Source organism: Octodon degus, unplaced genomic scaffold (genome assembly GCF_000260255.1).
Source record: "Octodon degus isolate 3935 unplaced genomic scaffold, OctDeg1.0 scaffold00038, whole genome shotgun sequence".
Classification (NCBI taxonomy): domain Eukaryota; kingdom Metazoa; phylum Chordata; class Mammalia; order Rodentia; family Octodontidae; genus Octodon; species Octodon degus.
In genome coordinates this window covers 9962550-9987957 of record NW_004524614.1, presented here as the reverse complement: position 1 = coordinate 9987957, position 25408 = coordinate 9962550, and the positions used below count along the sequence as shown (strand labels likewise).

The following is a 25408-nucleotide window of genomic DNA, read 5'->3' as shown; positions in this document are numbered from 1 at the left end:
TCAATTTTTAAAAAGGCAATTAATACCTTTCTAAACATTCTGAAGCCTTCTCTGTCAACTTAGGATGCTTTTTTTTTTTTTTTAAAAAAAAGCTAGCTCAGGACCTTGCACTTGCCAGGCAGGCACTGTGCCACTGAGCTATATCCCCAGTCACACTGAAGCCTTTGAGGACTAAGTCAGACCTATAAACTACACTGGGGAGATGTAATGTTACATTTGAATCAAATACCAACTTCTAATGAGAGACAATGTGTATGGATTTTTATTCTGAGAGTTTGTTAGGTGTATTACAGATACTTGAGGACACATATTTTCAGAGGGGGTTTACATGGAGCCTAGCCAGCACTGCTGTGGAGGGAAATTACATAGGTGACTAGATAGAGACCCCAAAATGTCCCACAGACCTCTGTCCTCAGGCTGAGATTTCTTTTGGATTGTTACCTGTCTGTCCCTGACAAATCTCTTTTGCAGACTGAGATTTTAGGACTTTTTGATTCAAAGTCACTTATTAGAAAGTAAACCCTAAAGTTGAGAATGACCTTAAGGTCAAAGTCACTCAGGGTCATACTCTAGCCTCCACCTCCCCAGGGAGTGCTGGGATCGCAGGTGTGCACCCACTACACCTGGCCCAATCACCAGCAGTTCTGAACGGAGCCACTTCCAGCAGTCCCTGCAGGATTCATTTCTAACTTGTGATCTGTGATAACTGCTGCTTGTGGGAACTTAAAGGCTTCCACTGCACATCTTCAGAATGCTGTGAAAGGCATACTTTCAGCTACACTTGAACAATATAAATGGAGCACTTTCACTTTCTCTCATTCACTTTCAGAAGATTAAAAGCAGCCATTGAGATTCTTTGATTATTGGTTTAATTTTTTTTTTTTAAGCAATGTATTTAGAGTTAATCATAGCTTTTGCCTCTGGAGACATGTTTTGTTAAGGATTAGAGACCCACCCTGGAAAGCTCTTGATCTTATTTGTCTTTCTGCACCTGAGATGGTTAAGATTTACTTCTTGTGCCACCATTTGGAGTCACGCTTCTGTCCCTTCTCTACTGCCTTGCCCTTGAGAAATAATGCAAGTTATAACCATGTTTAGTCCAAGGTAATTAATTCTCTTTGTGGCTGCTGAATTTTAGCACCAAGTTTCCAGAATGGCAAATTTCTCTTCTCTACGCCCCTTCCAGAGTAAAATTTACCTTGATTTATCTCTAGGCATATTCTAAAAAAACTGGACTAGATTTAATCTTGAAATTCTCAAAGAATAAATGAAAAGTTTTAGCCCAAGTTTATATGCTTTTCAGTCCTAAGGCAGAATTAGAGATTAAGTCCTCTTCCTTCTCCCTCCCCTCACGAATGATGCTGACAGGTTTTTATGGCACAGGACAGACTCACTGATTTTTATACCACAGAAAGCCCACTGATAAGACAAAACATTCCTAGGGAACTTTAGGATTTTAATAACACTTTTAAATGAGAACAGATAACAAAAATAGGCATAGCCCCAGTCCCTAGTAGACTGCCTCGCTCATCATTTCTCTCTAGAATATCTTGCCAGGCTAACCACTATTCTTGAAGATATGCTAATTGAAGCTATTAAAAAAGGAAGGCCTATAGCTCAGTATGGTTGAAGGGCCATAAGCAAAATGGGAAAGCTGTCATAGGTAGACATCTGGTTTAGGGTATGTTGTGTAGTCTTGGCAGGCCTTCTTCTCCAACTGTTTGAAATTCATACCAAGCTCCAGAGAGTGCCACCTAGTCCCCACGTATAAACCTGGCCTAACTACCCACCCCTGGAAATAGTTCGAATTACCTTTTAATAGTCTGCCCTCTAGAGGAAAAAATTACATGCGGCTATTAAAACACAGTTTTGACTATCAACTGTGACTGTCCAACAACTATGGCAATTGAAACAATAATGATAAGCTACTACTGGAACTATTAGGAATGAATGATGTTGGCCTTACCGATAGCTTGGGATGCATCCACCATGGATACTTTGGACACTGGTGTCAACAAGCTGAAAAGCTGCAGTGTTAGGTCGGTGGTGGTAAGGGACGTAAATCCCTTCAGCAGCAGCTGCTGCAACCCTGAGAAGTCAGCCCACTTGAGCTGTGCCTGCAGTTTCTCAAGTTTCTCTCGGTTCTCAGCTTTATCCAGTGGCATATGTGCCAAAAGTCGATTCAATAGCCGTAAGGCCATTAGGTACTCAAACTCAAAGTCAGACTCCATCAAGGCCACCGTAACCCAGAAGATGGTGGCCAACAGATTGGTTGGATGATTTATATGGGATGGGTCTGTGAGACTGTCCTTTAAGGAGGAGGAACTTCTGGTTTTGGAGGAGAGGCCCTGCTGTGTACATGCCTGAATTCTGTCTAGGGTAGCACTTCGAGGTGGGTCAGAAGATCGGTCCACAACACCAAACTTCTTGGGCACAGAAAAGCTTCTCTGATGGCGACTCCGCTCTGCTGTTGTGGTATTGCCACCGGCAGCTCCAGGGTTCACATTTAGTTGTCCTGTGCTTTTTCTGCTTGCTGTTAATTTAGTGCTAGAGCTTAAATCTGGTGATGAAGAGCTGAGTAAAAAAATAAATAAGTTCAACAGAATGGCAAACAGGTATCTGTGGAGAACCAGCTTTTCAAGTCCACTGAGAAACACTGAAGGAAAGAAGTCATTCTTTTGAAATATTACTATTAGTTTCTTTTTTTCTTATTCTTATACAGTAAGTTATGAAAAAGAAAAACCATAACAAAACCAACCTTCTCCAGCAAAAGAAAAACAAAAATTAATACTGTATTGGGTTCCATTTATTTAAAATTGAAAGAAATCAGCAGGTCACTGATATTTCACTTATTGTTTGGTTGAATTTGGATGGAATAATTATGAATAAAATATACTTAATAAGCACAAACTTTTAACATTTTGCTAACTGGCTGATCAGAACAGAAATGGAAAGGATATTTAGAAAGAAAAAAATACATCAAAAACTTTTCAAAAACTTACTAAAATTTATAAAAAATGATTTCTAAGTCTAGTCATACTAAAGAGATGAACATCTTTATCAAAAGCTTTGTTAAATTTTTACTGATTTAGATCAATCTGTAGATTCATATAGATACGTATGATATCAGTGATCACACCAAAATTACCTTTCCACAGAAAAATGTCAACTTGTAGCAAGGCCTAAAAGGATGGGTCTTTTAAGCTTTACTAAGAATTTCAAGAAACTTGAGAGCAATCAGATAAACATGGAACCAGGAGTAATTTGAAGTGGGTCATTAAATAGTGGCAGGAGCAAAAAAAAAAAAAAAAAAAAAAAAAAAAAAAAAAAAAAAAAAAAAAAAAAAAAAAAAAAAAAAAAAAAAAAAAAAAAAAAAAATTAACAAAGATACTAAGGAATTTTTAGAAGTAAAGTCAACATTTATTCCAACTCTTTTGAATATATTCATTAAAAATAATCTATAGTTTTAATTTCTGTTTATCAATGTAATAAATAGGATAATTATGACATGAAATCTTTAAAAATACTCAGGGTCATAAAAGAGAAAGTGAAAAATCATTGATACTTTTGCCATTTAGACATAGCATTTGCTTTCTTATTGATATTTTAAAATACATGGTGAATATATGCATAAGTTATAATTGCCTTTTTTAAAAAAGAAAATTTCACATAGTGTTTTTCAGGTCATAAATATACCTTAAAAACGAAATTTCTGCTTTCTACTCTGCCCAAATTCTAGCATCTCCCAAGTAATTGAGCGAAGTAAATCTGATTTACTTACCGAGACAATACGGTTAAGAGATCACTGTTTTTCAGGCAGTCAGACAAGTTGTCCACAGCAGCTTCTAAGGTCAGGAGCGCTTCCATTACGTAACCCTTTGAAATGGGCAAACAGAACATTTTGTGCTGCTAAAGGTTCCTATTAACTTCCTGAATACACATTTAATCAATGCAAACTTTATTCCAATAATGTCAATAGTACTGAAAACTTGACAGTTGTTAGTGCTTTAATTAAGGGCCGTTTAGGAAACTTAGACACCTCAGGAGTTTGAAGGTAATCCTAAGAATTATTTCCCTGGGTCTGACAGCCTCAACAGGGGTACAGCATGGCCTCCTGCAGAGGAGGAGGGTGGGCAACCCAAAGCAGAGCAATAAAAACGGAGATCACAAGATGTTCTAAAATGCAATGGATGCTATTGTATTTTATAAAACAAAAAGCAAAGTCCTTTGGTGGCTTATTCTTTGTCGTTTTTGTTGTTGGTTTCACTTGGCATGTGGAAATTGGTTACCTTGTTTGGGGGGCTTTGCCACCCACCAATTATGCCAGTGTACAAACTCCACCCAAGTAGAAACAGAGATCACAAGACGAGGCATGTGAAGAGCTGCCTCAGTAGCACTTCATTAGCACTTCTGATGGCCAGAAAGAGGAGAAAAAGGTAGCCCTACAGGTGTGCAGCCTGCCTGTGGTGTGGGAACATGTCTGATGGGAAGATGGGCTTGGTAGGAGCCACAAAGCCTGCAACACCCTTAGTTTTCAACCTGTTTGGTTTATCTATCTCTAGGCTTTACCTACAGTGTCTTTCTGTGCAACTACTGCCTCCATTGTCTTCAACTCTTCTTAGTCTGCTAAGCGCTGACTGTAAGGGAAGACAAGCAACTTTGATCATATATGAGATGTGACTGAAGAACATAATGAATGTTTACATTGAGAAAATTGTAACATAAGAACACATTTTCTGAAGTAGTTCTGAAGTCCTCTTTTGTGGGTATCATTAATCATGCTGTCCTGGCTGCTAGGAGTTCCTGAACTGATTCAAAACATTTACCCATCATAATCATCTTGACTTTGGGGAAGAGCAAGAAGTCACATGGTGCCAGATGCCTTGGGTGGATGAGGATACAGGGTAATATTTTTATGAGTTGCCTTTCTGTTGGGTGGCACTTAGTGGCAATATTCACCATTTTTTATAAAATCACACTATATAAAGACACTCATGAAATAGGACTCCCAGAACTTCTTCAGATAATTAATGAGATGGACAGGATGGAATAAGTGTAATTGAAGTAACAGTAGCATTTTGAGGGGGATTAATGGCAATGTGTCTCTTGTAGCAAGTTTTAAAAATGTGAAAGTTTACTGTATATTTGGATCATACCTTGTACAGTGGAGATTCTTATTCTGGGTGGAGTTTGTACACTGACATGTTTGGTGGGTGGCAAAGGCCCTCAAACAAAGTAACCAATTCTCACACGCCAAGTAAAACCAACCACAAAAACGGACAAAGAAGAAGCCACCAAAGGATTTTGTTTTTTGTTTTATAAAATACAATAGTATTCACTGCATTTTAGAACAATGTTCCCTGGAGTGATATTTAGAAATATAAAAATCAATTTCTAGAACTTTTTAAAATAAACCATTCAAATGGGTGAAATAATTGGTGAGAGAAAGAAGGCTCAAAGAAAGCTGTTAATGCCTCATCTTTGAAGTGAGGGCCTCTAGCCTTTGTGAGCTCAGCGGTCTTCCTTTCGTACCTGAATCTCATCTCCATGTTCTCCAATCACCTCTACCAGTCTTGACAGGAGGTCAGACAAGGCGTGTGCTGACAGCGGCTGCTTGAGGGCCCGGAATATCTGGAAGGACCGACCAGCATAGTGCCTTGAAGAGCTTGCCAGAGCTGTCTGCAGGGCAACTTCACTCAGGTGTTGCTCTAGGTGGAAACCTGGGGCCATAAGAGCCAGGGGGGAGACGTTAGTGTCTATGCTGCAAAATACCAGTCTAATAGTATAGCCATACCCAGTGGTGGTGCTTATTTGAAAATAATCCACTTGAAAACAGGTAGAATTGAGTGAACATGTAGTTTCAGCTTCTCAAGAGGCTGAGGCAGGAGGACTGCTTGGACCCAGGAGTCTCAGGCCAGCCTGGGCAACTAGCAAGACTCTGTCCCAAAATTTAAAAAATCAACCACTTAAAAATAATACAATCTTGGATACATGTTGGGGAGGTATAGTATAGTTGAAAGAGACAGAAACTTTGGTGCAAGAAGGTTTCAGTTTTTATTTAGGGTTTCTGTAACTCTGAGAAACTTGTCTAAGATCCTGTTTCCTTCTCTTTAACTTGTGAACAGCAGCATCTATATCATACAACTGTAAGAATTAAAAACTTATGAGGTGCCCAGTCCAGAATATGTGGTCAGAAATGTATTTATTATTCTACTTTTGTTTCCTTTTCATTAATTAATTAATTAATTAATTGGTACAAGGTCTAGCTACACAGCGCGTACTTGTAGTGATCCTCCTACTTCAACCTTTCCAGTGCTGGGATTACAGGCATGCATTATCATGCCTGGTTTCAGTGGCTGGCATGGTGTGCCTGGGATTCTGGGGCTGGCATGACATGTGGTAGCAGAGATCAAACCCAGGTCTTTGTGCTTGCCAGGCAGGCGCTTAGACTGCTGAGCTATCTCCCCAACCCCACTGTTTCCTTTTTAAACAGAACCTTTTCACTCCTTTTTAAATGAAAGAGTTGGCTTGAAACACATTTTCAAGGTAGAGAAAGGAACTATTAGCAGACCCAGTCAATTCTAAATACAACTAAGGCCTGCATCAGTCTTTGCTTTGTAAATATGTGGAGATTGAAATGTATGCACAGCAAAGATAGCAGCACAACTTAAATCTGCACCTGAATATTTGCTCTCCCAGTGAAAATGAATAATCTGAGGCATCAGAAAATCATTTGATCTGATAGGAACAAAAATGCAAGATATAGCTCCTTACTTCATGTTGAGTCAGTACACTGTATACTTGCTACTCTTCCATTCTTCCTTGGCTCACAGAAACCAATGAAATAGTGTCTGTAGCTGCCCTTATGATCTAGAGCACTCTATGACACATTTGGCTGTCATCTGAGAACAGGTGGGTAGGAATAATTCATGTCATTGCTCTTACCTGTTTGGCCACTGGACTCCAGGGACAAATTCACTTCATGAGAAAATGTCCCTGCAGACCCAACAAATGGGCCAGAAAACTGGACTTGCATATATCCAGGATGAGAAATTTAGGATTAAACACTCATAGGCAGTTTACAACTTACAAATCAATCATGTTTTTGTATTTGTGTATAACTTATTATACACATAACTGTGTTATGTGCATAACTTTAAACTTTACCACTTAGCCCATTTTAAGTGAGGAGTTTAGCTCCTCTGGGAGCAAAAGCTTACTTGAAATCATAATGAACTTGAAGCAAGAACTGTACATGTAGGGACTGCAGATCCCTATCAGCACTATGATAATGTCCTTTAGGAAAAGAAAAAAGCTTCTTTTTCTTACTGGCCACACATCCTTGTTTTCCAGTCTTCCATGCAGTTTCATGTGGCCAGGTGTCAGTGGAAGGCAGGAGGCAGCCTGGAGGCCCTGTTCAGCAGGCCTGTCAGCTCAGCCTCAGCTGTCCTTCCCTCACTCTTTATCCACAAGCAGGCTGGATGCAGAGGCACAGGAGAGTCCTGAGCTAGTAGGCAGCAGAGTGCATGCTACGGGGTCCCTAAAGCACCTTGTGGAAAGTCACCCTGACTTGCTGTGTGATCCAGGCACATTCCTCAATGTGGGAAGGCTGTGAGCTCTGGGGCACCTATGCCACCCTGACTCACACACAGAAACACTGTAGATACCCAAAACCAGGCTGACAGCAGGATGTGCAAGAAAACAGTAAGCAAAAGTAGCTTGATGAAATTGTGAAAAGACTTAGTTGTTAAAAGGACAAAGGACTCAGTATACAGAATACACATATTTTCTCATACTATCTTCACACATCAAAAGTTTTAGACAACTTAATGGCTCCCACACAAATACTAGATTTCTTCATGTGGACCGTATTCAATTATTAAGTGGCTTTTGAGGTTTTGATATTTCAAAGGAACTGCCAGGGAAACTTAAAAGCAAAATGCGGCAAGCCTATTCCTGGAATGACTCTCCCATTTCAGTTTGTCATATTTGTTGGACTTTAGTAGGTATCCTCTTTTAATGCAGAGACATGACTAATCTAAAATATTTCAAATGGAAGTGTTATCCATAAAAGCAGTTGGGAAAGCCAGAGAGCCCGCTTTAATATGGGTAGACTGGTGGGAGGAAAAAAGGTGGAGACAAGTTTTTATATCATATCGAGGAGATGAGTTTAAATTTTGCACATAAATCAGCCAGGCCAAGTTGGATCTGAACGGAATTCAACTGTTGGCAAACACTGAAGTATGATAGTGCTACTGTAGTCTACATGGGAATCCTTCTATGTTCCGAATATTTAGTGGTCACTTGTATAGGAGCTGTTAATAAACTTTTTCTTTCTTTTTTTGGTGAGGTGCTGTCTGCGAGATTGAACTCAGGGCCTTTGCACTGTGATATAGCCCCAAGTCTTTCTGATTTTTGAGACAGGGCCTTATGAAGTTGCCCGGGTTGGCCTTCAACTTGTAATTCTCCTGCCTCAGTGTCTCGTAGTGCTGAAATCGCAGTTGTATGCCACCACGGCTAGCTTGATAGCAAACAATTTTAAAGCCAAAATGATGTCATCAATTTTTTTTTTTTTTTTTTTTTTTTTTTTAGTTTCTGAGGATTAAATCCAGGATGGAACACATACTAGGCAAACACTTTACCACTGAACTACATTTCCAATTCCAACTCTATTTCTTTTTTAAAACAAGTATGAACATTTTAACCACCCACTTAAATAGGCTGATCATTTTTTCTTGTTGATATTGATGATGCTCAGCAAGATTTGTATGTCTTAGATGTGGAAATATATATGGATTGTACCCAGGACCTTTGCACTGAAATACATCTTTAGCTCTTGTTTTTTATTTAATTATTTATTTGTTGATATAAGATCTTGCTACATAGTTCAGGCTTGTAGTGATCCTCCTGCCCCAGCCTCCTCAGTGCTGGGATTACAGATATGTGCCACCATGCCTGGTTTTTGGGGCTGGCACGGTGTCTGGGGCTGGTACAGCATGTGGTACTGCAGATTGAACTCGGGACCTTGTGCTTGCCAGGCAGGTGCTTAGATCACCGAGCTATCTCCCCAGTCCAGTTGTTATTTACTTATTTTTTTAATTTTTGAGACAGTGTTTTGCTGTTTTCTAGGCTGGTGTTGAATTTGTGACCTTTCTGCTTTAGCAGTTTATTTAGATAAAATTAATATCATGGTTTTTTTTTTTTTTTTTTTTGCAGTACCAGGGATTGAACTCAGGATGCTGCGCTTGCCAGTCAAGTGCTTATTCTACTGAGCTATCTCCCTCGGACCTACAATTTAATTCTAATAAGGTAGAAGAAGCAAGTAGAAAAAGCAAGGTTGTGGAAATTAGTTGGTAGTACAATGCAATCACAGACGGCGTTCATTATCATTCAGTTTGGCAGGATTTGAAATAAGTATCAAAACTTTCCCATGAATATGCTTATGCCACAGGTATTTGTGTCAGGACCATATTGTATGGTGTATTACCATAATGGTGAAAGCAGTATTAAAAATGCTATAAAATGGGTAAGAGAAACAGGATACAATACCTGATTTGGAATCTTTAAATACAGATACAACATGACGTAGAAAATGAGTCAGCTGTTCAGCACTCTTCGAATTTTGGTTTTTGGGTGTGATATCTTCATGGCACCAGAGTGGACCAAATGCCCTGAAACAAAACACATGAAATGTAAGAAATATAGTTGTTAGTGTACGTTTTAAAAGCCAAATATGAAGTTCTGACTCTGAGGGTAATACACAGCTAGTGCACACAGCCTGTGCTCGGGCACTGTCAGCTGTCCTTTCGGTATGTTAAGCCCCACATTCAGCTGGGCGTGCTATAGAATAATCTGAAGTGTCAATCAAGGAAAGAAAATGCTTCTTTTGTACTGTTTGCATGTAACAATGCATTAGTTAAAGAAGAAAGATCATGTAAGACATTATATAGCACATATGCAAACTAGATTTCCAGGACTTAATTCACTGAAAAAAGGAAAGCACACCTCCAGGTAAACATGTCTTTTACAAATGATGGTGCTTGGGGTACTAGAAATTCTGAAGCCTTAACAGAAAAATTATTAATTGGAAGAATTAGAAGACTTGAAAAGACAGAAGGCTTATGGTTTTCCTTGATTCTAAGGTATGATTAGCTTGATACTCCTTTTCGTAGGGACATTTCCATCTAGTTTCCTGTTTCTGGTTTCTGATTCTCACTTTGAGACAGATAAACAGACAATGGTTCCCTTAGCAGCTGCTCCTGGGTTGGCTGTGGCTAATATCCTTGGTGTCCAGGGTGAAATTCTTGGCCAAGTCTCAGAACTCCCAAATGCTGGCAGCTCTAATAGATGAAGAAAGTCATACTCCTGGCCTGGTGCTAGTGCTTCCATCTGCCACATCACTGTTACACCCAGAATTTCTCTGCCTATCAACCAGCACATTCGCAGGACCTGAGACAACATCTACCAGTGTCTGCCTTTAATGCAGACCTCCAGCAGTTGCAACTCAGAAAACAGGAATTTGTTAGAACTCCAGGATCACTTTGCTATCTGTGTGGCTGAACATGTTGGCATTTTTTCAAAAGCAGCACCATGACTTCTGATCTTTGTTACCTGGTTGTTAGAAACTCAATGAGCTTGTTGGCCTTCTCATCTGTCTCAGCGGCTGTGTCCACATCTTCTGCCTCCTGAGTCATCTGTGGGAGGTTCCCACTGCTACCTCCCAGACTAATACTGGAGGAGGTGGAACTGGAGCTCAGCCCTGAGTCTGGCACAGGCGAGGACTGGTCCTCTCTCAGGAAGTCAAAGCCACCTGTAGGGAGGAGGAGAAGGTTAAGAAGGGATGTGCTATGTATGGTTGATGCCAGCATGTTTAATGTGACCTGGAGATGAACATATAATAATTAGGGAAGAAAAAAGCTAGACTTAGACTATTGTAATGATTAAACAAGATTGATAGGTTTTCTTTACTTATGGAGTCAGCTGCACTACAGGGTAAACCAGTGTCTGGGAAAGTGAGGGGTTGTTTTCCACTCCTGGTTTTAGTTGACTTTCATAAAAGAGCAGTATGTATGTACAGTATGTATGTATTCTCTGCACATACAGGTCAGGACGAGATACAGTTCCACTGTGACAGGTCAACAACTGACTGTATAGTTAGCCAGTTATGCTTAGAGACTAGAGTACTCATCCTCATTTTTTTTTTTTTTGGAGACAGGGCTGAACCTGAACTAACTATGTGGCCCACACTGCTGTCAAACTTATGGTGATCCTCATGCCTTAGCCTCTCAAATACTAGGATTACAGGTGCGAGGCGCCATGCCAGCCTAGAGTACTCAATTTGAAAACATCAGTTACTTAATGACTGATGAGAAAGATATATTTGATGTTTCTGAGTAAATGTACCTAGAAGATAAAATATTACAAGTGCATTGTATATTAAACGTACAAGGAATATGCCTACATACTTGACATAATATATGTAACATAAATGTATAAAACATTATATATTACATACATATATGAATTGAACAAGGGCCTTACACTTGTTCAAGGAGCTCTACTACTGAATGGGATATCTAGCCCCATATATTTGAGTTGTATTGAATGATATTCAAAGAAATGGTACAAGCAAATATCATTTTTTATTACATATTATATTTTATTAATATTCTACATCTTTGAGTGCGCTGTAGGTTTGAAAATGTATATAGGTCAACACCTCGTTTCAGTAATCATAAAATGTCCTGGTGTGTCTGACAGATGTGTCAACTTAGGAGGAGCTCTGGGTTAGAATGGCTCCCTGCTGCTTGCCATGTAATACCAGAGTCTTTGTAATTCTTTGTGCCTTAGCTTCCTATTACAAAGTGAGAATAATAATCTTCATCACACAGGTTTTTAGTGCGCATTTTAAAACATCTATAGTTGAAACCAAATGTTTAATGACTGCTTATAAAGAGGGGACATTTTCCATCATCTGTAACCTATTCTTGTGTGTGACAGATTCAATCATTTTAGCTATCTGTTATTTGTCTTGTCTGTGGACACTGTGTACATTTTTGGAGTAAATCCCTAATCTAATCATTATATACACCAGTGGTATAATAAATGCAAAACCAATACAATGACAGAGACACAACTTGACAGAAACTACAGTTTTCTCAGCCTAAATTTATACCCATGTTCTTAGGAGTTCAAAGAAGGAGAATTCAAAACAAAACAAAACAAACAAAAAAGAAGGCTGGGAGTGGTAGTGCACATCTGTAATCCCAGCACATGGGAAGCTGATACAGGAAGATCATTACAAGACTGAGGCCGGTCTAGGGTACATAGTGAGTTCAAAGTCAGCCTGAGCTACATAATGAGATCCTTTCTCAAAAACAAACAAAAATAACAACAACGATAACAAAAAACCACCACAACAACCTACAAAACCAAAAAATCTCCAAGTAATTAATCAGAACTTTTAAAGTCATCTATCTTTGAGTTCTGTATTTCTCAAAGGCTACTGATAATTTTCTGTTAAGTACAGCGTGGCTCAAAATAAAGAGCTTAAACTGAGGTCAGTGGGCATTACATGTCAGGGTTAATCATGACTTCATATTTGTTTGCAAAGAAAAGTCAACCTCTGTTAGAGAACAAGACAGTGCTGAACAGAAGTGATAAATACAAGGCACATCCTTTTCATTGCAATGAGGTACCTGGTGACACGTAAGATGCTGTAGCACCTCCAGTACTACTGTAATGTATAAAATGATTGGGTATAAAAGTAATCCTGTGGATTTCTGGTACCAAAAAAAATAAATCCTGTGTACTGGTATTCACTATCATGTTAAAATATTTCAACATTATCTGGGTATGCTGGTAGATGCCTGGAGTCAGCACTTTGGGGGATAAGGCAGGAGGATCACAATTTTGAGCCCAGTTTAGGCAACTTAGTGATTTAGAAAGATCCTATCTGAAAAAAAATTCAAATGTTATTATTCTAAATGAAAGTCATATGACCAGTGCTTTTAAGAAAGTTTATGTGAGGAGCTATGACTTCTAGGGGGAAAATCTAATGGCCATTTTCTATACAGCTTGACATGCACAGTAATTTCTTTGGCCCCTCCAATACCTTCTGTTCCCATTCCTAAGAAGACATTTTTGGTTTTAAAAAATTAATATTTTTAGTAGGCTCCCATTAAATGGCATTTTGCAGAAAATAGTCACTCATTCATTTGACAGCTTAAAGTGAAAATTCCTTTAGGGGAACTAGAAGGCACAATCTGATACCCTGACTCCAGCCTACCCAGGCATAGGAGACTGAATCACTGTTTCTTGCTCTGTCTCACCCTGTGGTGCTCTAGACTGAATATATATATATATATATATATTATTTATGTTGCAGTACCGGAGATTGAACTCAGGACGCTATGCTAGACTGATGATCTTCATCAGTGAACATGTTAGCTTCAATGAACTAATAGGGCAACAATAATAAATAACAAGGAAAAAATATATTTAAAAATATCCAACGGTGGAGAAGGCTCTTTAGAAGCAAGTTCATATCAACGAAATGGTGCATATTTACTGTGCTATTACTTTATCCCTTGGAAAGCATGACAGAGCTTAACTTGGCTTCTATGGACACCCGCAGAAGTGTGTACATTTGGGACTCTTTTCCACGTTGCCTGCCACTTCTCTTGTTACCTGTATACAGATATTCCGGTTGATAAGCTGGCTGCACAGTTAGAGTCTTAGTTTCACTCATCTCTCGGGTCTGCAAGAGGACGGAGGCAATGGTATGAAAGCTGCTGTTGCAAGATAGAGCAATCAGGAGGTGAAGAAGCAACTTTTTGCTGTGTTCAAAGACTTCAGGCCGGTAATGGTCCAAACCTGGAACAAAACAGTGGAATCTCCGAGTATAAACAAATGTTAAGCTGACTTAGATTCCATGGATGATAAAGATTCCAAGATACTCAGGAGGGACATGTTGAAAGAATGTTTAGTTTGCTTTGATATTGTCTGGGTTACTAACATAAAGAAGCTGGATTCAGGAAAAATAAAATGCTTTCTTTGTTAAATAAAGCATTCTCATGAAATGCCAGTAGACTGACTTTTCTTGACCTTTCTACACCATTTGATGTGGTTTATATTCCTTCTTCTTGTGATTTTCCCATCCTCGGACCTCCTTGTTACTGAAGAATTACTCGCCTAGCTCTGACTGGTCTTTCAGCTGGCTCTGCTTTCCATGTTTGCTCTACAGTTTGAGTATCTGAAACTGAGTGCTGTGCTCCATATGGCATTCTGCACTGACCATATCTCAGGGCTTTAAATTTATTTCCTCGGTCAAGGATCCTCCAAACAGCTCATCTTAATTTAGGTATCTTTAGCGATATAGCATCAATATTTATAATATTCCAGATGATTTCCAATAAACACTAATCAAATGAAATTCAGTCGAGCAGGTGTCACCAGAAGTTAACAAATAATAGAGAAGCCTAAAGATTTCAGAAATGAGGCCAACTGATAGCAGTGTGAGAGGAAATGTCTATAAATTAACTCTATGTTCCTGCCTCAAATTCCACTTAAATTTGGTCTTACCTAAGAAGACAGCATGAAGTAACAAGGGTAGATGAAGAGCCCAGTCTTCTCTTACACTATGATCCACCACCATCTCCGTCATAAAGATCACAGCAATATTGCACCTAATCAAGAGATTATAAAAGTAATTCAATTTCTAATGAGGACAGGAACACATCAGTAGATTATCAATTCATAGCTAAATACAACTGCTAAGGTTTGCTGAAGAATTATGTTCAGATTTTTTTAAAAAAATGTATTTGGTACAGGGTCTCATTATAGTGCTGGGATTACAAGTATGTGCTACCATGCCCAGTCTTGGTTATGTTCAGATTTATTCCACAGAAATAGAGTTTAATTTGTGACAGCACAGAAAGACACAAGAGGAAACATCCGTTAAGCTCATTACATAATAGACAGCCAACTGGTCACAAGATACTAAGGGCTGAAGGATGAAGGTAATGGAAGACAAGTCTGTTTCTTTGAATCATACCATCACAGAATTTACACCCATATTAGGATTACATCAAAGGGCCACAAGACGGCTCTGCACATTGGTTAACATTTGACCAAACTGCTAAGCCAGGAGCTGTCACTCGAGTTGGGCAGGGTTGCACTGGCTTAAGTCTCTTCACCTGGTGAGACCTGGAACAGGGGTCCCTTCTCATACATTCAAAGCTAAGCTCTCATTTCTCCACAGGTACATGGTGCTCACCTGTGGAGCGGCCCCCGTGGTGTGATGGTTTCTGGCAGATAGTCAACCAGGGGGGCCCAGCATCCTCCAGTGCACGGCATTGGCAAAGGCTGCGGCTGTTTGGTCTCTGTAATAGTCAACAACCAGCCCGTGTAGGGAGAGATTGGGTCATCTGTTGGGTGAGAAAAATAGGCATGGTTTATTTTCTGGAAGACATTTTTATTTTCCATACTTGTTGTTTTCAGAAAGAATCTTACAAATGCATACTTATAAAAAAACAACTTTCTAAATGCTCAATTTGGTGAATATGAATTACATGATAAAATGGTTTACAATTATTCCATTAGGTAATTACTTGACTAGCTATTGTGTAACTAATTTATAGTTATTCATTATACAGCAAAGAAAAATACAGATAAAAAGAAAATGTTATGTGAATTCCCACCACCACGAAAACTTCTTCCTCTTCTAATCTCCATCATGTTAAAATGCCTTATTTGCAGTTTCCTCAGGGTGAGAGCCTTAGAGTCACCCCTGAATTCTCTGACACAACCCAATTCAACTTACTATCATGACAGTAGTGATAAATACTAAAAATAGCAACATTAGGCACTAATAGAGGGTTTGCCATATCAGGCTCTGTCCAGTACATACATGTATTAACAGTCCAAAAATAGGTAACTATTATCACTCCTGTTTTAACCTAAGTTAATTACTATCAACAAATTCAAAGTATTTGTGCCCTCAGAACATATCCAGCTTTGGGCACTTTCCCCAGTCCCACTGTACCTCTTGAGCCTTTGTCACCCTTCTTTCCTGCAATGGTCCCTACTGTCTTCCTGCTTCCATCCTTGTCCCTTTATGCTCTGCTCCATAGTGCATCCTCAGAAATCTTTTTAAAACAGCTGCGCTCACATCTCTCTGGTGACTGTTTAGCAATCTTTTTTTTAATAATTAAAAAAATTTATATGATGCAGGGTCTTGCTATGTAGTTCAGTGATCCTCCTATTTGAGCCTTCTCAGTGCTGGATTACAGGTGTGTACCACCACACCTGGTTTTAGGGCCAGCACGGTGGACCCGGGGTTCTAGGTGACATGTACTGGGGAACAAACTTGGGTCCTTGTGCTTTGCCAGGCAGGTGCTTAGACTGCCAAGCTATCTCCCCAGCCTGCTCAACAATCTTCATACTGAGAATAAAACCCAAAATCTACATTGTGACCTTAAGACTTTGCAAAGATCTACCTGGTCATCCTGGTTTTCTTGTGTTCCGCAAGCAGGCTGGCCTCTGTCCAGGCTCAGGACCTTCAAACTGATTGTTCCTTGTGGCTGGAATGTTCTTCCCCACACAGCTGCTTGATTTTATTGTTTCCTGCCCAAATGCTGCCTCATAACAGAGGATTTTCCGGACTGTTCTAAGTCTACCCAACCCCAATCACTCTTCTCTTCACCTTACCTCAGATTTTCCTCGAGTGTCTGCTCCTCTCAGTCTCATGTATATTCCTGTAAAGCGGAGACTTTCTTATTTTGTTCCTTGGTATTTATTTCCCTTGTATTTACAATAGGGTCAGGCATGTAGTAGGGGATCAATAAATATTTGGTGAATGAAGGGACTTTATCAACAGTATCTTTCAGGTAAGCACAAGTTTCCTGGAGTTACTTCTCATAGTGCTCTCAATATAGGCCACTGGCATTTAAGACCAGCACCTCGCGGGGCACCATGTAATCACATACCACTCAGGTAGGTGATATCAGACAAGTTGATTTAATTCTTAGATAGGTTTAATGTATTAAGAGGAAAGATATATCACATTATCTTTAAAGTTTTTCCCCAATTATAGTTTTTCTTGATTGTGCTTCTGAAAGGCAGCAGGGATTCATTCTGAGAAATGCGCCATTGGGTGGTGATGTGTGAACATCACAGAGTGTATTTCTGTAAACCTTGATGATACAGCCTACCACACACTGTAGATGTACAGTATGGACTCCAGGTTTATGGGATGTGTCACTGAACAGCAAGTTGCTACATGGTCACGACTATAGATGACTCAATGCCATTGGTCTTCCTGATTCACCCGCATCATTCTATGCCAGTGGTGGTGAATCTATGGGCATGTGTGTTGTGTTTTTCTTTTAAGACAAAAGATGTTAACATATGAGTTTTTTTAAACTAAAACTTTAGTATTTAGGTTTAATTGCAACATTGGCAGTTTGTCATAAATAAGTGGGTTCTGAGTTGCAGTTTGGCACTTGGTCTCTAAAAGGTGTACCATTACAGCTCTATGCATGAAGATTGCTCTGCAGGACTGCCAACTGGTGGTCAATTTATAACACCCAGATGAACTAAATCAATATGGTGCTGGGTGTTGGGAGGCCACCTGAGGATCAATGCCAGCAGTATAAGAGGCAGAACTGGAGAGGAAGAAGTTTAGAAGCTATAGGAAGCTGTTAGGGAGCTGTTGGTTCTCTTGAGAGAGCTTGTCATGCTGGCTTTCCTGATGAACTTGCCTGTGCTTTTGTTGAAGGCTGTGCTTTTTGTTTGCTGAGAATGGCTTCAATTCACTTTCAGGGCACTCTCGTCCTCACCTTGAGCATCGCTTCCTGGCTCCAGAGGGGAAAATGGTACACTGCTCATTCTCCAGGAGAAGAGTCACGTTGGTCTTCCTGATGGGAGCTCAGCTGTTCTCATCGTTAGAGGAGCTCTACAACTCAATGTTGCTGAGAATGGCCCTGTTAATTTTCAGGGGAGCTCTGGTTCTTTCTTTGAGCATTGCTTCCTGGCTCTAGTTCAGTTCCCTCAGCCTGCTAGCACAGATCCTTCATCCCGCTGGCATAGACTTTCTAGGTTCCACCTTCGGGCCTTCCCAGTGCAGATCCTTGAAAGAGGCCTGAGTTGGACTTGTGAGGGGCACTGTTATGGCTCTAGGTCTTTAGCTGGACTCATGTAGGACATTACTGTGGGAACCAGGCCCTTAGCTGGGTTCTTTGGTCTTTTGTGTGTGAACAGATTTCCTGTACTCTCTATCTATATCACTCTTTGGATGACTATTATAAAATAATTCTATAAATTATGTGTCCTATATTGTTCTTGCAAAACCCCAAACCACAACATTTGCTCACAACTGTTTTATCACTGAAAAAAATGTAAGCAGGAGTGCTGACTCATGTTCATTCTGGCATTCAGTAAATTACTCATATTCAGCAAATTAACCTCTTGGATGGCTGTCTAGGATTAGTTGACTGCAAAATGCACACCTAAATAATTGACCACTCTTTAATAAACTTTAAAGGAGAACAAAAACAGAAGACTATTAAAGAATATTTTTAAAGTCTCAAGGCTTCTGTTAGGAAAGGACATACTATTCTTAGTTTCAGGGATATTCTCTGGCATATAATCTAATCAGCAAAAATGTGCTAAAAAGGATTAAGGTGACCTAAATTTGGTTTTCTGCAGTTAGTTCTAAAGCACTGAGAGTTTCACTGTGAAATCAAATCCCATCTGGGGCGAGTACACTTGCAAAGCTTTAAACTCCAATCCACTCTCAAGGTAGTTTAAAAGGCTAAAATGCAGCAATTATTTTCTAATGGGATAATTTCTCACTAGCCTTTTCCCAACTCTGTATTACCAGGGAAAAATGCCAAGAATATGAACATATGGGACTGGGTAGTAGTTCAAATTTTATAACTCAGATCTATCTACTTTGTGTTTTTGTTTTTTTTTTATAAATATGGTGACTATAAGTTCAACTGTACAGTTGAATTAAATGACATTGTTATTCATAGGATTATTTTAGTAATCAGATTACAGATAATCAAAGTATCAATTTTCCATTCTCCAACTATCTGAAGTTTGTCTGAAAGCTACAGCCCGTTGATACTTACTTTTATCCTCATCATACGATCCTCCAGAGCTATTGCTGTATCTTGATTCTAGGCGGGTATGGGCTCTGATAACGTTACTGAACCTTCAAATACAAGAATAACCATCATGAAATAGTAGCATGTAGTTAGGGATGCTAGTGCACATTAGCAGATATTGTTGTCTAGCAGCTGATTTTTCAATAGCTAGTTCTAGTGATGATTCTTTTAGGAAGTGGGAACAGCTGTACTGGAAACATTCCTTTTTCCTCTGAGAAGGCCAGACCTTCTCTTGATGACAACAAAAAGTCCAAACTTGAAAAGATAACAATTTTAAGACTAATATTTTAATTGAAATTTTAAAAAAACAATTGTTAAACATGCTTTGGAAAGAAATGGGCAAGATGTTGAATAAAATGATTCCATTCCCTACAGAGCATGGCAACGAGTAGGTATTCAGTGACATTTGCTCAATCACTGAACAAGTGAAAGTGGGTAGAATCAGAAATAAACAAAATAGTTTTATCACACATCTTGGGTTATACCCAATTTAAGGTTCCCCAAAACACAGCCTGAGAATGTTCAGGAAAAGGTACCAGTTATGACATAATCATATCATCTGAGGAACTCTTCTTTGGTCTCTTCTCTCGAGTGACTTTTAAAAAAAAATTCATAGATACTAACTTTATACACATTGTCTAACTTAATTTGGTGCACTCATTTTTGAGATAAGTATTATTTGCTTTACAAATGAGGAAACTGAGATTGAACTTATATGGCATGTCCAGTGTCTACTTCAGGTAAGTAGGTGGCAGAACAGGGATAATTTTGGTGTCATCCTATCTCTGAGAAGGCAGAGAAACATGATTTTAAGACTAAGCTCTTAAAATTTGGGGGACACTTGTGTTAGTTGTGTATATATATTGAGAGAGCACACTGTACCCTATATTTATACACAATTACTATGTGTCAATTAATAAAAGTATATTAAAAATAAGAAAAGACTGGGCTTTAATTCACTAGCCTCATGATAGTGACCAAGACTTTTAATATCCTTGGGAATTCTGTTTCCAGCCTGCTAAAAGGGAATCAAGATGATGTTTCATCTTTTATTTTACTGAGATTGTTGTGGGGAATGAAGAGAAATGATGTGAAAATGTTTTTTTGTTTGATCTTCTTGGCTGTGCTTGGATAGAACCCAGGGTCTCATTCATGTTAGGCAAATACTCTTATCACTGAGCCACACCTCGAGCTGAAGTGGTGCTCTATATTTATTTTATATAAGGTGATACAAAGTGGATATATATATATATATATATATATATATAATATGTTAAAGAAAAATACTAAATGTAGTGATAGGAGGTCCCATAGGTAGGGAAATATAGGACAATGGCCCCATTAAACATTAAAAGTTAATGGAGAAACTTACTCCATTAGGTGGAGTAAGGTGGTTTACAGGCTGCCTCTGTCCTCTGCAGATTAGGTTTAAGCAATCAGAAAGACAAAGGCAAAAAGAAAACTAAGCTCAGGGAGGTCTCAGGTAGTGTGATCAAAACAAACTCCTTTACTTAATCCTTAAACCTCCCCCCTTGGTCCCCACCCATAATCTTAGTCTCCACCAAACAATAAGAAAGGCCATAAAATCAGAAGAAATCCAAGGGGAGTATCAAAGGCAGCCAGGGAGCCAATGAGATTCCAGGAGCTTCCATGACAGGGAGAAGGAATCCAATGAAAGGAGCTGTAGACAAGAGATCCACGAGTATTTCCCTTTTGAAGCTCCCTACTTGTCTAGAGTTGCTCACATGAGATCTCTTCCCCTATCTTCAAATAAATTGTCTGCTTTTATTTCAAACTCTGCTTCTTTAGTTCTTTAGTGACACTCAATTTAGGATTACCTGGAACAGAGCAATGGAATGGTGTGGTATTCTTTCCTCCCTAGACAGTACATGGGGTTACCTAATAGTATCAAAAAGCTCAAGCTCAAATAGGTATTCCTGAGTGAGTGAAATGATCTCATTAAAAACACTAACACTTCATTTCTGGAACTCTGGAAGATGTAGGGTATAGCTATCACAAGTGTGTGGAGAAAGAGTAAGATTACAGGAAAACAGTCTTATGTGGTACTCAGATGCCTACCTTGTCCCAGGAGTAAAACCTCAACAACACTGCATGTGTAGTTTGGAATTGCTAGATTACAGAAATACAACAGATTTTGCTTTTTTATACTTCTTAGATATTTTTAACAACAGCACCCCCCATTGTCATACATTTCCCAATTACTTCACTCTTCATTGTCTTTTGGGCTATTTGTGGAGCCATATAACAGATTATCTAGACTATCTGCTTAGTTTCATGCTAATCAGGCCATTTAACAGTCTAAATCAGACTGATACTTCTTCAATTAGAAAAATGACACACCTATTATCTTGTGGAGAAGTTCCTTATTCATATTTGTGCTGATAAATGTACTGTTATGCATAGTGTATGCTGAGCCCATATGTCATTCAGAGACAAAAGCAGGGATGAATGTATTCCCTGTCTAGGGACTTCCCTCAGGTGGACAGCTCTCTACCGCTCATGGCTACTTACGACCTGTGGCACACAACGTGCAGGGTTTTAAATAGTGCTATGGGACCCAGCATGGAGGCACTGGAGAGGAGATGGCATTTCCTCCCTTTTCCTTTATTGAGGCAGATTTTCGGAAGACTATAAGAGGCTGGAATGAAGGGGAGGAGCAAGAATCTTCTAGAGTTCTGAGGAAGGTTGAGTTAATTAAGCAGAGTGTATACTTGGCAAAGAAAAAGTAAAAAATGACTCCCCGGAGCAAAAGCTTTTTCTGCTTTTTCAGTTGAAGAAACTAATTTGGGCCTTGGGTCCTAGAGGAATTTCCAGGATTAAGTAGATTATCTTTTGACATTAAAGGCTGATATCTTATGAAATAAATCATGAAAATAGCCTGATAAAGAAAAAAAAATAGAAAGATAATTTTTTTTAAGTTTTACCTTGCTGATAGTGCTCATCTTAATGCTAAAGGGACTGTATCAATAATGCATTAATGTATACTAATGCATATTGGCATTATCAGGTGGGACTGGGGTGCAGCTCAGTGGTAGAGTACACACTTAGGAGGCACAAGATCCTGAACTCCCTCCCCAGCACCAAGAAGCCCTCAGAGGAAACCTGTCTCTCAACAGTTACCAATTTAGATACACATTATCTACTCTCTGTCCCTTTATCAATACAGTTATAAAGTAAGTTGCAGTGCATGCTTGGCCGGCTACACTGCTTGTATGTCTCTGGCCAGGCAGGAACAATAATGCTGAAGGGCATGGAGGAAGATGGCTACTCACCTTAAGGCCATCAGGAAGCAGAGAGTGAAAAAGTGAGAACCCGCCAGGAAGGGACCAAGGACAAGATACAGCACCCACCTTGTGCTCATTCCCTTCAACAAGGCCCCACCCATGAAGTTTCCATCACCTCCCAATAATGCCCTCAAGTTCTGATCTCACAAAGGATTGATCCACTCATAGAACTGGAGCCCTCAGGCTCCACTCACCTTCCAAGAGCCCTGCCTCTGCTGTGCGGGGTCACATCCCGCAATGCGTGAGCTCTGTGATCGTTCTCTGTGACCAAACTAGCATGGCTGCCTATGAAAAATCCTTTCAAGAAGCCACACATTTGTAAATGTTCAGGGTGGTTGCATTAAAATATTTATGAAGATAATTTTCTGCATACCAGAAATATTCATATAAATTCTATTTAGTAAAAGTATGTGCTCCTTTTGCTAAGTCCTTAGTGTTTAACGGGATATCCTATTAGTAATTTCTAGTGAATTCTTTTTTTTTTTTAAGAAGGCATAATGAAAGTTATAAAATTTGCTGCATTTTTCTTTTGTTTTTGTCTAGTGTCCTCAAGGTTAGATTAAAGTTAACTCTGGAAGTAGTGGCTCCAATGTCAGGGAATCCTACATGTCAGTCTTACTGTGTTGCAGGGCTCAGGAGGAAACCCTGAGAAAGCACCAGAGGCATTTCTGGCTACATGAACTGTTTTCATGTCTTGATTCATTGCATTTTCTCCATATTAATTTTTGAGTGTCTCATCTTTGTTACTAATTTCTAATTTCATGTGAAAAGGCTTATTATTATTTATTATAAAAATGCTAAGTTGAAAGAGGATCATCCTAACTCTTTTTTAATCTGAGTCTCCTGTTTATCTCATCTGCTTTGTCTCAGGTCTTCATAATAAACTACAGGAAAGAGGGTTTCAGAGTTTATTTACTTCTGTGTAGTTCAAAGGCAATGAGCAGACAAGGACACAGGCAAGAGAAACATCACCACAGAGATAATGTGAAGGGAAAAGAGACTTTGCCTAGCAGCAGTAGATGGTATTCTTGGTTAACTGAGATGTGACAAGACAAAAGTAAAATAGGAATGGTGTTTGGTGGTGGTTTGAATATAGTTGTTTCCCCAATTTCATGCAGTTTAATCTCCTAAATCTTATGTGAATGGTATTAAGAGGGTGGAACCTTAATCCCCCTACTATGTTTAAAGGTAGGGCCTTTAGAAAGTGATTAGATTAGATAAGGTCATTAGGGTGAAACACTAGGATTAAATCCTGATAGTTTTGGAGAGAGAGAGAGAGAGAGAGAGAGAGAGAGACAGAGAGAGAGAGACAGAGAGAGAGACAGAGAGAGAGAGAGAGACAGAGAGAGAGACAGAGAGAGAGAGACAGAGAGAGAGAGACAGAGAGAGAGAGACAGAGAGAGAGACAGAGAGAGACAGAGAGACAGAGAGAGAGAGACAGAGACAGTGAGAGAGAGAGAGAGAGACAGAGACAGACAGGCAGACAGCAAGTGAGCAAATGAGCAGGCAGATACAGACAGACAGACAGACATGTTCCCACTGTGGTGTGAATTCAGCTTGGGGTAGGGTCTACTTTCCCAGTCTTCAAAAATGCCAGACCAAAAAAATCTTATTCTCCTTGTAAGTTTATTGTGTTAGGTATTTCTTTATAGTATCAGAAACCTAACATAATGTTTCATAGAACTTATCTTATGACAACTACCCTCTAAACAATTATTCAACAATCAGATTGGTCCATTTCTCATGACAAATGCCTTCTAATTCCAGGCAGTTTGCACCCACTAGCAAAATAATGAGTGTTTTTCTGAAGCCCTGGGCCACGTGGGATTCAGGTACCACAATGGAAGCCTTCCCTCCCTTTCTTTTCTCTGACTTGGTACAGAAAAATACTGTTAATTTTAGGGATATACAGGACAGAGTGGGAAAGTCAGTCCATTTTCCAAGGTCAAAGGATTTCAGTGTTTGTATAATTTAGTTTGGGAAACCTCACTAGCTTGCATTGATGCTTTTGTACACATTACTGCTGAAAGTTGTGCAGGATAGTAAACCAACCTCTCATCAGATTCTTTGAGTATCTTGTTCTCCTCAGCATCTGGGAAACTATCCTGGCCGGCAACCACTGTATTGCTGCTGGAGGTGGTTCCTGTGGACGCAACCAGAAGATATTTAGCAAAAGATGCACACAGAGGGCTCAGCGTCAAGTCTCAAGTAATCCCAGGGAAGGACTGCCTGTAAAATCCCATGTTTGAAAAGTTCCTCATATCTTTTGCACAATCTCAAGCATTCCATGTGAATTTCTAAGCCGACACTACTAAAACAAGAGAATTTTAGACATCTGTTATGGTTAAACCAAATGCCTTCACTCCCTTATAAAGTGAGACTACAACATTCCTGAAACCTTTACTGCCTAGCCACTTAGGTAATAAGCTTATTTATAGTGGCCAGCCCTGCTGCAGCTGCTGTAGCATTTTTGGTAGCTTTGTACTAGAAACTTAACTAATGCTAGTGAAGCAAGGCCAAGTACCCAAAGCTCACACTGCTCTGGCAGCCAGGAGTGGGGTAAAAAGAAGGTGTAAGAGATCAGGGAAGAGAAAAGTGTATAGATAGTAACAGTACCAGGCAAGTGGGAGTGCAGCTGGCTTCAAGGCACTGAGAAGGACTGGGTGCCTGGGAAGGGAGGAACGGCCCTGGGGCAAATATCCCTTCCCCCAAGTGCTAGGGGCCAGGACAGTTTCAGATTTTGGATGCTTTTAAGATTTTGAAATATTTGCATTCACATGAGATATCTTGGAGATAGGATTCAAATCTAAATAAGAAAACCATTTATTTTATTTATTTATTTTTATTTTTTTTTAATTTTAATTTTTATTTTTTTTTCAAAGTTTTATTGATAAACAGATAGCAATGAGACAGTTTCAAATCCTATCGGAA

At 39.3% G+C, this 25408-nt stretch overlaps 1 protein-coding gene across 1 annotated transcript in view; it reads right to left on the bottom strand.

The window, feature by feature from the left end:
* The window catches only part of Fry (FRY microtubule binding protein), a 431398-nt gene that overhangs the window by 83745 nt on the left and 322245 nt on the right, over positions 1–25408 (bottom strand). The window contains exons 35-44 of the mRNA XM_023715059.1: positions 24530–24620; positions 19137–19219; positions 15278–15428; positions 14584–14687; positions 13690–13875; positions 10612–10810; positions 9550–9671; positions 5533–5720; positions 3782–3876; positions 1967–2574 (exon numbers count right to left, since the gene is read on the bottom strand). Of these exons, the coding sequence (XP_023570827.1) occupies positions 1967–2574; positions 3782–3876; positions 5533–5720; positions 9550–9671; positions 10612–10810; positions 13690–13875; positions 14584–14687; positions 15278–15428; positions 19137–19219; positions 24530–24620 (1827 nt within the window). The remainder of the gene's footprint in view (positions 1–1966; positions 2575–3781; positions 3877–5532; positions 5721–9549; positions 9672–10611; positions 10811–13689; positions 13876–14583; positions 14688–15277; positions 15429–19136; positions 19220–24529; positions 24621–25408) is intronic.